The following is a 13,212-nucleotide window of genomic DNA, read 5'->3' as shown; positions in this document are numbered from 1 at the left end:
CTAAATGCTTGAGGTACAAAGATGAATATAACAAGATCCTTCATCTGCAGAGAGGTTCCAGATTAGCAGACGACAGTTTCCGTAACTCTTGCCAAATGTGCACAGAATACTTTACTACTTGGACATTCAGACTGCTTTACAAAGGAAGCATATATATTTATTTATTAAAGAGAAAAAGCTCTGAATTGCAGCCAGAAAATTATTTTTTTGACTTCAGTTTTATATACTATATATACTTAAGAAGATTTAGTAATCTTGGAGCTATAATCATTATACTAATCACTGCTATCAGGAACAAGTTTCCTGAACATCTGCAGCCCAAGTCAGAATATAGCTTGTTCTCTTCTTCCCCCTCATCTTCCTTCCCCTTGTCTATATTCCATATTCTGCTGACTTGTGATAATTAGGTAAAAAAGTGATGGGCCCTCACTGATACTGGACAGTTCAGTGATGGGGTAAGTACAGTGTTTTCTCACATGTTTCCTCCATAAGATGCCTCATGTGAAAAGAAATAGCCTAGCATCTACTTCTGTATTCCAAGGCCTGTCACATGGTAGTATATGCTTACTGAATTAAAAAAACACTTCCACTCCACTGATACGACATAAAGCCGTCTTTGAACATACTAACAACATTCTAATTCTCTTCTGAGTGTCTGACACTTATACTTTGTGACAGATATAATTACATTTGATAAATGAATGAATGTCTAATTATTCAACTGAATTTTGGGAGAGGAGGGGAGGACAAACAGGGGGTGCCATTCCACTTTTTTAAATTAAAAAATTTATTTTCCTGACAACTGGGTTAAAGACTGTATATAAAATGGCTTTGCTTGTAAAAGAGAAAGCTGCTGTGTTGGAAGCATCCTGGATACAATCTAGTTGAAACTGTTTAATAATCAAAAGCCTTTTTAAAAAAAATTTTAAATGTTTTATTTATTTCTGAAAGTGAGAGAAAGAGAGACAGCATGAGCAGGGCAGGGTCAGAGAGAGAGGGAGACACAGAATCTGAAACAGGCTCCAGGCTCTGGGCTGGCTGTCAGCACAGAGCGTGATGCGGGGCTCAAACCCACAAACTGTGAGATCAGGACCTGAGCTGAAGTCGGATGCTTAACTGAGCCACCCAGGCACCCCCAAAAGCCTTTTTGTATGCTGCTGTTTTTACACTAACTTTGGGGTCTTGAGAAAATCACTTAACTTCAACAAGCCTCAGCTTCATCCTTTCTAAAATTGGAATAACAATAATATCTAATCTGCCTCTCAGGATTTCTATGCAGCTAAATGGAAAAAGAAGTGTGAAACACTGGTATAAATAAATGATCAATCAAGAGCATCATAAGCACACAGTGTACCATTGCTATTTACACCCAGCTTGCATGCATTTCATGGCTTACACAGTTTACTCAGCATATGTCCACTGGAACTGTACCAGTGTCTCTTACCTATTAAGTATCACATAATATTTTTCTCAGGGGCAAATGACCTTGCTGGTCCTTTATTGAAAGTACACTCCAATCACTTAATATTCTTCAATCTTCAAAAATATGAAGGTACTTGTTCAAGTCTCAGATTCCTGTATATAATTCCTTGATAAATTTGAGCTCGAATAGGGAAAATCCACATCTGACTAACTTTTGTAAAAGTTCTATTAAAAACTCTGAATGGTACATTTCAATCCTTTGTTACATCACAATGAAAGCTACAATCCTAAAGTTATCTTCCTCCTGATAAAAACTACTTACCTTTGCAGCACAGGCTCGGATCACCTCCTAAAAGAAATACAATACAATAAGTAAGGAAATATTCATAATTTTATTTGAATAAAATTATCAACTCTTTTTAACACATTCTGATATTAATCTTTTAATAACCAAAACCAACATCTGGGAGAGCTGCTTTGTCTATCACCCTGCAGCTGTCACTCTGCATTGTTTCCAAGGCACTGGAAAGAGTGTGAAATAAAAAAAAGAGACCCAAAGAGTTCTTGGTAAATCTAACCTGCCAAAACAAAAGGCATGGAGAATAAGACTTTGGAGGGCCCAAACGTATCTGCCTCAAGAAAACTGGCCTCAAGAAACTTGGTAAACAATAAACCAAATAATAGGCTGGTAAATGCTAAAATTCTACACCAGAGCACTAACATGTCTCAAAGACACACCCAGAATAACAGTATAGAATTATCTCTACAAATGTCAATTCCCACAAATATAATTCCCACATTAATAATTTACTTCAGAGAAAATCTAGTAATAAATGCTACTATATGCCAAAGTATGTTATCAGTATTGAAGGAGCTATAGAAAGGAACTGCCTACAGTTCATGGGACAAGGGAAGGGAAGGAAAGGTCACTTTGAAAAAGAAACTAGTAAAATGAATGATTTGAAAATGTGTTGCTATGGAGACAAAAAATATCCAAGTCCAATTAAGGCTAGCCTGCATGTGTCATCAGCCTACAAGAGAACTAGAGAAAAAAACAGTAACGATGAATGTAGAGTTTAGGAAAAAAGAGAACTAAAAGAGGAAAATCAATTTTCTATCCATAAATTTCTCACGGACAGACACTATGTCTAAAGGGTATTAGTAATTTAATCACTAAAAGGAGAAAATGACATTGCCTGGGCATGAGATTCTGACTGCCTGGACTGAATCGCAGCCCCAGCACTTGCCATCTGTGTGACACTAGTGATACCGCTTGAGCTCTGTAAGCCTAAACTTCACCTTCTGTAAAATGGGGATAATACTAGCAATTACACTATAGGATGGTTTTAAGGATTAAATACAATGAAAAAGTAAAGCATTCAGCACAGGAATTTGTTATGTTAGTCATTACTCATAATTAAATAGATGTTAGTTATCACCAATCATTATTAGTTGAAATTTCCTATAGGGTAGAGAAAATTAACATTTTGCAAAGCTGGCATAGAACATTTTTAAATCTATCTAATCCCTATTTCTATGACTCTGCTAATAATTAACTCTGTCATGATTAACCTGGGTTTAGACTAATTTCAAAAAGGGAGAGTGGTCTTGAGTGTTCAGGTGCCTAGAAAGGTATACCTTTCACTATAAGATGTTTTTTAAGTTCATAAATCAAATTCTTGTTAACTGATCACTCCAAGGAGGTACCCCAGACTCTGAGCAAGTCTGGATGTACTGTTAAGATCAAATTTTAAAAACAGAATGAGTTTTGTGAATGCTCGTAAGGTACTGTCTACCTAAGAGATCTGTCTGGGCTGCAGTGTGCCTTTCAGGTACTGCTGTAGTTGCAAATACAGTCAAATCTGTTACATAGCAAAGAGCTAAATGACTAAGTGGTAAGGCTATGGAGAACAGAGAATCATCTATTTTTGTTTCCTTTATTCATTAATGAGTAAACACCTGCTGAACTGGAATGGTTATGCAATTCACACACACACACACACACACACACACACACACCCCATAAATTTTATTTTAAAAAATCCTACTGTGGTTACAAAGAAAGAAGTATCTCCAGTAATACAGTCTTCTATAATATAGAAGTAATCAAGTCTTCTCTATTGCACTTCTCTATAGAAGACCACTGTTAGAATCTTCAATGGATTAAGTAATAACCTAACAACAAAAAATTGGGCTCTACCAAAATAAATTACAGGAAACAAGAAAAAGGAGATGCGACAAAAGGTAACAATCCAGTCAATCTAAATGTTTGCAAAATATAAAAAGAATAGAGCTGCCAAGGGAGTGCAGAGGACATTTTGTTTTTATTCCCATACACATTTATATACATTCTGAAAGAGTTCAGTGAATTCTTTCAACATGGGAAAAATATGGCTTTTCAAAAACCACAGCCATTTTATACAAGGTTTTCATTTCTAAAGACAGCCTTGATCTACCTCAATCTCAATGCAAATACTCTAATTAAAAAAAATAAATGATTATGAGAAACAAATTTTTATCTTATAATAAATTACCAATCTGCTTCCCCCTTGCTTTTGATTTTATATCTTAAAAAATACTTCTCAGAATTTTCCTTTACACCTATACTTTCTTTTGTTCTTACCTCCTTTCATTTATCTGAAGATGACACCTATATAAGATGACAGAAAAGACAAGCTACAGGACTAATGTGATTCCAGCACATTACATTCCACAGTGTAAAAATCAACAGATTGTAGGAAACTTGTTTTTGTATTTGTCAGTGAGTTAGTTGCTCTTAAATCTGTGAAGTCATTTTGCCATGTAAGAATTTACACAAGGGACACTTTTTTCCCCTAGTGAAGAAACATTTTTCTCTAATTTTTAAAACTCAATTTATCTATTTATACTTCCTTTTAAAATCTGGAACATCATACATTACTCAATCAAAATGTTAAAATACACAGAATTACCACTTTGAAATAAATGTATTAATTTATTGTACATATTCTAAAATTTATACTGAGAAAAATAAAAATATTTCCCCCATATTCCAACGAAACCTGTATTCTGGTATACCTGAAACTCCAATTTTCTAAAGAAAGAAAACTAGAGAGGAAGTAAGTATAGTCATAACTAAAGGTACCTCAATATAGTTCCTCATATGTTTGGTTTAAAACTGGTCAAGATTCCTATCAATGGAGGAGAGAAAGGGATCATATTTATTAAGTTCCAGGCACTGTGCCAAAAGGTGAGAACACAACAAGGAACAAGTCTGCACAGTCCCGGTCTTCAAGGAGCTCAAGGTTAATTCTAACTAAAGGACCTATTACGTTCAAAGGGCACAAACATTTTTAAGGATATTTAAGCTTCCCAATACATTTTATTACTTATCTTTGAGAAAGTTTATGTAGTAATTTATAACCAACAGAATAAAAAAGCACACTATTTTTAATTAAGCATCCTCCTCCTCATTTTCATGACCTATTTTCATTTTATTGGCCATACTTAATTTTAACGGCACTTTTCTTGTAGTGAGAGAATAGTCCTTTTAAATATGCTTCCGCAACATCTGTATCTATTCTTTTTGGAAGTTCCTGCTTATTTCTTTTATACATTTCTTTGTTCACGTCTATTTTTCTTTATTATTTATTTAACTTTTGCATATTAAGGAAGTTGTACCTTTAATATACTTTATGTGAATGATTTCCCAGGCAGGTTGGTGCTTGTTTTGTTTGTGTGTGTTGTATATATGCACACATACACACACTTCCATTTTTAAATAGCAAAAGAGGTCTCGGACTGGTCTTTACAGAAATATCAAGTTGGGAAAGCATGATAGGTATTCCCGTAGCAGTCTGTTTACTGCAGTGGATGATGTTAGAACAAATACCAGAAAGCAACCATAAAAGCATTAGAAAGCCTATTTTTAAGTAACCAACTTACTTTTTCAAATTAATATTTATTGGCACGGCAATATAAAACAGAATCAAAACGGTTTTTTAAAATTTTCAACTTCTCAACTGCATAAAATCATCAGACATACTGTGACAGAATTGAGTCTCTGTTTCACTTGCTGCATCTTCATTGAAGAATTGTCAGTGTGGACGTAGTCATCTATCTGAAAAGAGCCTTGATGAGGCAGCTTAGGACAGGTGCATGAAACATCTTGGCTTTGGTGTATTCCAGGTAATGGAAATGTTCCATTGCTGTGTTTCAACATTTCAGTCTCTTGCTGGGCAACTGAAAAAATATATCCATAATTAGTTCAAGTCATCATAGCAAAAGCACAATAAAATAATTAAGCCATGAAACTGTAGCATTAAACAAATGATCAGAAACTACATAATGCATTTTAAAAACTGGGTGATAATAAGACAACATGACTCGAAAAATGTGAAATTATGAAATTATTCAATACTATACAAGCATGAAAAAGGAAAAATTATAATTTCACAGATAATTTATGCCAGGTAGTATGATAAAACAGCCTTGAAGGCCATGTAATATCTGGGTGTGGTAAAAAACAAATTGGAATGGGGGCTTAACTTTAGATATATCTATACAGAAAATGTAATATAAAAAATCAAAGGCATAATAGAATAGAACTAAAGGAAAGGTAAGAACAATAAAAATAACTATGTACAAACCCATCTTCCTAAAACAACTCTTTTCATATTTCTATACCCCTCTTAACCTTTATATATATGCACACTTTATATAAGATAACCGGTGAATAAAATTTAATTTTTTTTCAATTTAAATACATTTTTTATATATTTATAACTATATAANTGACCCAAGCGAAAGTCGGACGCTTAACCGACTAAGCCACCCAGGCGCCCCTCAAATTATTTCTTAAAATAATTCTTTCTTTGGATATAACTCCTCAGACTAGAAAAGACGGCCAGAAGAGTAAATGCTTCTGATGATGACAAGGACAAGAGAATGAATACTGTCCTTTATGGTGTTTAAAATGCTTTTATAAACACTATCTCATTTCGTCATAAAATAAAGGAATCTAAAAATTTGTAAGCTCCTGTTTGTATATACCAAGGAGAAAAATATACAGTAATCATTTACAAAGTATTTCCTTAATTATACAATTTTTAATAGAAGGCTTTTCTAAACAGAACATGAGAAGATACAATCAAGATTCATAACAGGGAATCAATAGATCAGCCTTCAGGGTTTCTGTGGGCTACTGAAGTTATATACAGAAATATGAATGTGTATGTAAATGTTTCTGGAAATCAGATCCATAACTTTTATCAGATTGTTTTGTCAAAAGACTGCCTGAGTCAGAAAATGTTAAGAATTGTCAACATAAAAGATGGACAGATTTTGCTGTGTGAACATTTAAAAAGTCTCTATTAAAAAAAAAAAAAAAAAAAGAGGTTATCATAATCAAAATAAAAAAGCACAGGACAGGTAATGGCGTTCTTCTATTTCCGGCCAAAATAAGAGTAAAAGGTCCCAGATTTTCCCTCCTGCTTGAAACTACCAAAAAGTGGACAGAATGTATAAAAGAAATAAAACTTTCTTTCTTTACAGACAGAAACATCTATGGAGAGCTAAGATGATGGTAAGGAAGTGGAACAGTAGAAAGGAAACTTAAGGAGGTTCTCACTCTCAGGTCCTGGCCCCACATTTGTGTAAAAAATCTGACTGGAATCTAGAAAAATAAGTCACGAGAACTAATAATCAACTTTAGACAAGGTTCCAGGATACAAGATCAGCATATAGAAATAACTGTATTTCTATATACAAGCAACAAAGAGTCAGAAATTGAAATTTAAAATATATATACCATTTAGAATGGTATAAAAACCGTAACATACTTTGGGAAATATATGATGAAAGATGGGAAAGGCATGTACACTAAAAACTACAAAACAATGCTGAGAAAAAACCGAAGAAGAACCTAAATAGACAGATTATGTTCGTGGTTAGAATAATCAATACTGTCAAAATGCCAATTCTCCCAAAATGATCTGTGCATTTAATGTAATCTCACTCAAAATCCAGCAGGTCACTTTTGAAGAAATTGTCAAATTCTAAAATCCACATGGAAATACAAAGGACCTAGAAGAGTCAAAACAAGTTGGAAAAAAAGGGTGACTTATGCAATTTGACTTCAAGTGTTTATAATAAGACTTCATGATAAGTGCAGTAATCAAGACACTTTGTTATTGGCACAAAGATAACAAATAGATCAAGGGAACAGAATAGAGCTCAGCATGTATGGACAAAGTGTAAGGCTGGTTCCATATAAAAAGGATAGTCTTTTCATTAAATAGTGTTAGAACAAATGGATATTCATATGTGAGCAAATGTACTTTGATACATATTTTACACCATGTACAAAAAATAACCCAAAATGAACCTAAAACATAAAACTATGACTTCTCTAGAGAACACGAAGGAGAATACTTTTGTGAGCTTGGATTAGGCAAAGATTCTTAGATATAAAACCAAAAATACATATAAGACAAAAATTGGCAATTTTGAAATTCATCAAAATTTCAAACATTTGTTCCTCAACACTGTGAAGAAGAGAATTAGAAGACAAAGACTGGGAGAAATATTTGCAAATCATGTATCCAATAGAGCACCACTATTATCTCTTCCTGCAGAACTTTAGACCACTTAGAGATGGAGAAAGACGAATTCTTAAAATTTAATAGTTAGAAAACAAATACACTAATTTAAAAATAGGCAAAAAACATGAACAGACACTTCACTGAAGAAGATAAATGGATGGCAAATATGTAGATGAAAAAGTGGCTCAACATTAGTCATTAAAGATAAGCAAATTAAAACTACCATGAAACGACACTGCACACCAGTATTAAAAGGGCTAAAATTAGAAACACTGACCACTTCAAATTTAGCAAGGGTATGGAGATATTGAAACATGCATACACTACTGGTAGAAAGTTTAAATGGCATAACCACTTTAAAAACAGTCTGGCAGCTTCTTAAGTTAAACACACATCTGCAATCAGATGTAGCCTTTCTACTCTCAGGAATTTACTCAGGAGAAATGAAAGCACATGTTCATACAAAGAGTTGTAGATGAATGTTCATAGCAGTTTTATTTCTAATGGCTTAAAATTGGGTACAACTCCTGTACCCATCAACAGGGGTAACAGAAAAACAGAGTGTGATATATCATAAAATGAAACAATTCTCATTGTAAGGATGAAGGATGAACTATTGATAAAATCTAAAATAGAGATAAATCTCAAAGTAATTATGGATGAAAGAAGCCAGACAAAAAAAGACACATGGTATAAACAGTCTCACTAATACATAATTCTAGAAAATGGAAATTAATTTATAGTGATTGCCAGGGGGAAGGAGGAGGTAGGGAGATTTCAAAGGAGCACAAAGTAACTTAGAGATGATGGATATATTCATTATCTTGATTGAGATGATGGTCTCACACATGCTTAAATATGTCTAGACTTATCAAAATGTACATTTTAAATATTGTAGTTTACTGTATGTCAATATACCTCAATAAAGCTGCTCACACAAAAGAAGCAAATGACAAACTAGTGATAAAAGGGGTTAATATTCTTAACATGCAAAGAGTTCCCATAAAAATGAATAATCTAACAAAAATGGGCAAAGGACTACTACAGAAAATTCACAAAAGAATAACTATGTGGCCAATTAAAAATATATTCAGCCTCACACATAAGAAGGAATTAGGGCAAGAAAGGCAAATTAGAAAATGATTGTTTTGCCTGTTTAGCTGACCCATCAGACCTCAAGATGCTTTTTCCTAAGAAACAAACTGAATAAGAGTAGCTAGGTGCATACTGAAGTCCTGTTTAAAATATTGAAAAACGTATGTAACAGTGGAATTGTACAACAATCTTTTAAATAAATTAGTCTATTCGTTAGATGAAAGGGAATTCAGCAACTAAAATTATGTACAAAAGCGTAGCTGCCATGATGAAATATTGCTAATATATTAAGTGGAGGAAAAAATAGTTTATAAAGCAATATAATGGATACACAAAAGGATAATCACTTTCTTTTAGTCACCAGTCTTGGTTTCATCAACCACGAATCTGAGATAGCACATATAAAAAAATTTAGGGCCTTGACCACTGTATTCATGCCCTACATCATTTACACACTCTTAATACAGCACACACTCTAATGGGTGCTCTCTTCCTGTAAACCTTAATGATGGAAGTACCAGGGAAGAACATTGAGGGAAAAGACCTGCTTACAAACCACCCGCCCCGAGATGCTCCTTCCTCAATACCCAACTACTGCTCTCAGATGGAAGTGTAGTTGCTTCTATGCTTAGATTTTCATCAGTCTGACCACTACTTTTCCATACACATTCTGGATTTTCCTTCATAACATTCTGAAAATTAACTCCAAATATTCAAAGACTGTTTAAAGAACAAGAGAAACTTTGAGGAGGTGAAACATCAGTAGATGAGCCAGGGATGAATGAATCAACAGATGAAAACAGTATTTCACCATGTTCGCCTTATTTGCTTTCAAAACTGCTCTTTTAACATTTCTTTTCTTTTCTTTCTTTTTTTTGCTATTATGAGTGGAGAGTAGAGCTGGATTCAAACTACTTAATGGGCATTTTCTGATTCCCTGTTTTTCTGTACTTGCTAGATACCTATTAAATCCACCATGATTTTACTTGAAGCTGTGAGTGATCCAGCACAGAAGCACATAAATGCTGATATGAGCAACAGTTACAAAGGATAGCAGGATTTTGAGATTTATCTTATTCTTCTTGCCAGACTGTTATTTCCTAAGTATTATGCTACACTAAGTATTATATATCATATTTTCTTAAAAATGAGTTTTTTTAACAAGTAAAATTAACAAAAAGCACTGCCAGTTTATTTTTGGTGGTATAAAGATGCCTTTCTGAAAGGATTACAATGGCCTACACAGATGCAGATAACAAAACTAAAGCCCAAACAAAAATGAATACCTGTTTCCGTTTTCTAAGGGGAATTTTCTATGCAAAATACACCTGACTGGATTTTCAGGAGTCACACTGACACCCTACTTCAGCTTTAACACTTATAGTGTTGTGAAGGCAGCCATAAAAACAGAAGTCTGCAGAAATATTCACAAAGACCTAGTTTCTCAGATACTAGAAACAGAAGTTACTTACAAGTCTTTGCCTTCTTCCACTCCCTCAACCTCCACAAATATATGCGTCTATCTGTATAACGCTGTACAGATTATTTCACTGCAAAATAGGTCATTAATGGAAGCTTTCTGAAATTCCCTCGAGCTCTATGCTTCTAACATTTCAAAGGTTTCTAAAACATTTTCATCTAGGCCATGATTGGAGTATAATGTTGCAATTAAATAACTATGTCTTCACTTGGTCATTTTCTCTTCTTTGGCTAATTTAATTTATACATTTAAAACTTTAACCTAACCTGATAGAACTCAAAATTGTTAAGTGTCATCCCCATCCATCCACCACTTTTTGAGGAGTGCACAAGAGCAGACTCTGGAAATGCAAGGACACAGGCCTGTCTTAGGGCTTGAATCTCTTGGAAGTCAGTAAGAAAGTACTGCTGTGTTCTAAGTCATGTAGCAGAGGTACCCACAAGGTGCTGAGAACACAGAGGTGGAAACTACGTTTGCTTAAAGGAATGTTATACCCATCAAAATACTTATACACCTGCCTACAATTGGCTATAATTGCGGATTTTAAATTTTACACACTTAAAAAAATTCATAAAATGTTTTCATAACTGATAATCAAATTTCGATTTATATAGGTTCAGTGCTACTGTGTATGTTCTGACCTTAACCAATTATAAAAAGTAACGTGGTTTTCTCAGGAGATTTTTATCTTTATAAGAGGAAGAACAGAGGAAGTAAGATATTTTAATCCAGAGCCTTTTGCATTTGGAGTGAACACATGTTTGTTATTATTAAAAGCTATGTTTACTTATGTTACTTGGCTTTATAATAAAGTGCACCTAAAAAAAAAACAAAATATTTTTTCTCTTATACTACATTAAGATTTCCCTTTGGTTCAACACTTAATTCCTTTGTTCAAGACCTATTATTTTACACAGCTCTGTTAATGGGTATAGTCATTTTACTGGATACCTAATTTCTTTTACTTATCATTTTTAAATACAGTATTACTGTAAGCTGGCAGGTCTGCTCCTCTAGTTTCCCAGCATTCAGAGTTACACAGCATCTTCCTTTTCTTCCTCTAACATGTGCGCTGTGTAGGGAACTCCTGTGGTTTGAGTGTTTGTGTCCACCTGAAATTCTCATGTTGAAGTTCTAATGCCCAAAGTGCTGGTACTTGGAGGTGGGGCCTTTGAGAGGTCTTTGAATGAGATTAATGCCCTTATAAAAGAGACCTCAGAGAATCCCCTCACCCCTTCTACCATGTGAGGTTACAGCTAGAAGATTCCACCTATGAACCAGAAAGTAAGCTCTCACTGGACACTGAGTCGGCCATGCCTTGATCTTGGGACTTCCCAGCATTCAGAACTGTGAGAAATACATTTCTGTTGTTTACAAAGCCATGCAGTCTCTGGTATTTTGTTACAGCAGTCTGAATGGGCTAGGACAAGAATGTTCAAGGGCTTATAATGTTTTTTCTAATTGTATTTTACTGGGCCCGACTTGTTTCTGCTTCAACTAATCTTAAGAAACTATATGGATGCACCAGAGAAGTTCTATTGAGTAACACTTTGATTCTAATAGTTTGGGTGTATTCACGACCCAATTCTGTAATTTTGTATTTAATATTTAATATATCAAAGAGAACTTATAAGTGTTACTAATTAAACTGTCCAAAAAGTTATACAAGAAAGCGTAAAAGATTCATGTCTCATAGCCAACCAAATGCGAGAGCATTTATCATCATTCAGCAAATCTGTTGGGTGAACACCAAAATATAATAAACTATCTCCAAATCCCCTGAAGAACATGCTATTGTCTTTTTGTTGATTTCCTATTCCATTAGCAGTTTTCATACATCATGCCATTCAACTAAAGTGTGTGATGTGTGTCTTGCTGCAGAAAACAGCTAGGATTTCTCTACTGCAGCCTGGTTCATGAATTCTTAATATATGTATGCTCCATGCCATGCTTTATAGTTTCATTTTTGCCTTTGATAAAACATGGGGAAAGGTATTTGATAAAGCAGAACAGGTATTTTAATTATACAGGTGAAGAAAACAGATACAAAAATGCTGAATTACTTGACCAGGGTCAAGCAGAAAGTGATGGCACTTTGGAACCCCAGAAAGCTCACTCCTACTTCAGCCTTTCCCCCACTGCTATTTTACATGGTACCATTCTTCCTTCTTGATGCACTTTAAAAAGCACCAATGTAAAGATAAAAAAAAAAAAAATGCCTGAATGAAGAATTCACGACTCTGGTTTATGCTCAAAGCTACATCTTCGTATGTCCTGAGTCTAAGAACATGAATTACATAACCAAATCAAAGTATCCATTATGCAGAGAATGTTAAAATAGACACTTCAGGATACGACCAAGAAATAGGTAGTATGAAGCATGTCTTCAAATATGGTATTTCTATATCTTAATTATCCTCCTAGGCTAATAATAGACACTTAAACTTGGACTTATAATCAGTTATATATTTTACTGCATAACCTTTTCCAAGTATGAGAATTGTAATAACTGAGCTTGTTTTTGGGCATTCATCATTAGTACTTTAAGAACACTATTAAATTATCTATGCATATTAAATTTAATTCAACTACATATTATCTTGTTGCAAAAATATTATAAAATTAGTTACATTA

The 13,212-nt window shown here is 34.0% G+C and overlaps 1 protein-coding gene across 6 annotated transcripts in view; it reads right to left on the bottom strand.

Annotated features, from left to right (window-relative positions):
- AHI1 (Abelson helper integration site 1) overlaps nt 1-13,212 on the bottom strand; it is a 209,248-nt gene that overhangs the window by 129,127 nt on the left and 66,909 nt on the right. For all 6 annotated transcript variants that reach the window (XM_077776050.1, XM_077776052.1, XM_077776053.1 and 3 more), the window contains exons 18-19: nt 5,447-5,643; nt 1,745-1,771 (exon numbers count right to left, since the gene is read on the bottom strand). In XM_077776050.1, the coding sequence (XP_077632176.1) occupies nt 1,745-1,771; nt 5,447-5,643 (224 nt within the window). The remainder of the gene's footprint in view (nt 1-1,744; nt 1,772-5,446; nt 5,644-13,212) is intronic.

This window comes from Crocuta crocuta, unplaced genomic scaffold, assembly GCF_008692635.1.
Source record: "Crocuta crocuta isolate KB4526 unplaced genomic scaffold, BGI_CrCroc_1.0 scaffold25, whole genome shotgun sequence".
NCBI lineage: Eukaryota > Metazoa > Chordata > Mammalia > Carnivora > Hyaenidae > Crocuta > Crocuta crocuta.
The sequence above is the reverse complement of the archived record's forward strand: the minus strand, read 5'-3'. Positions and strand labels throughout refer to the sequence as shown.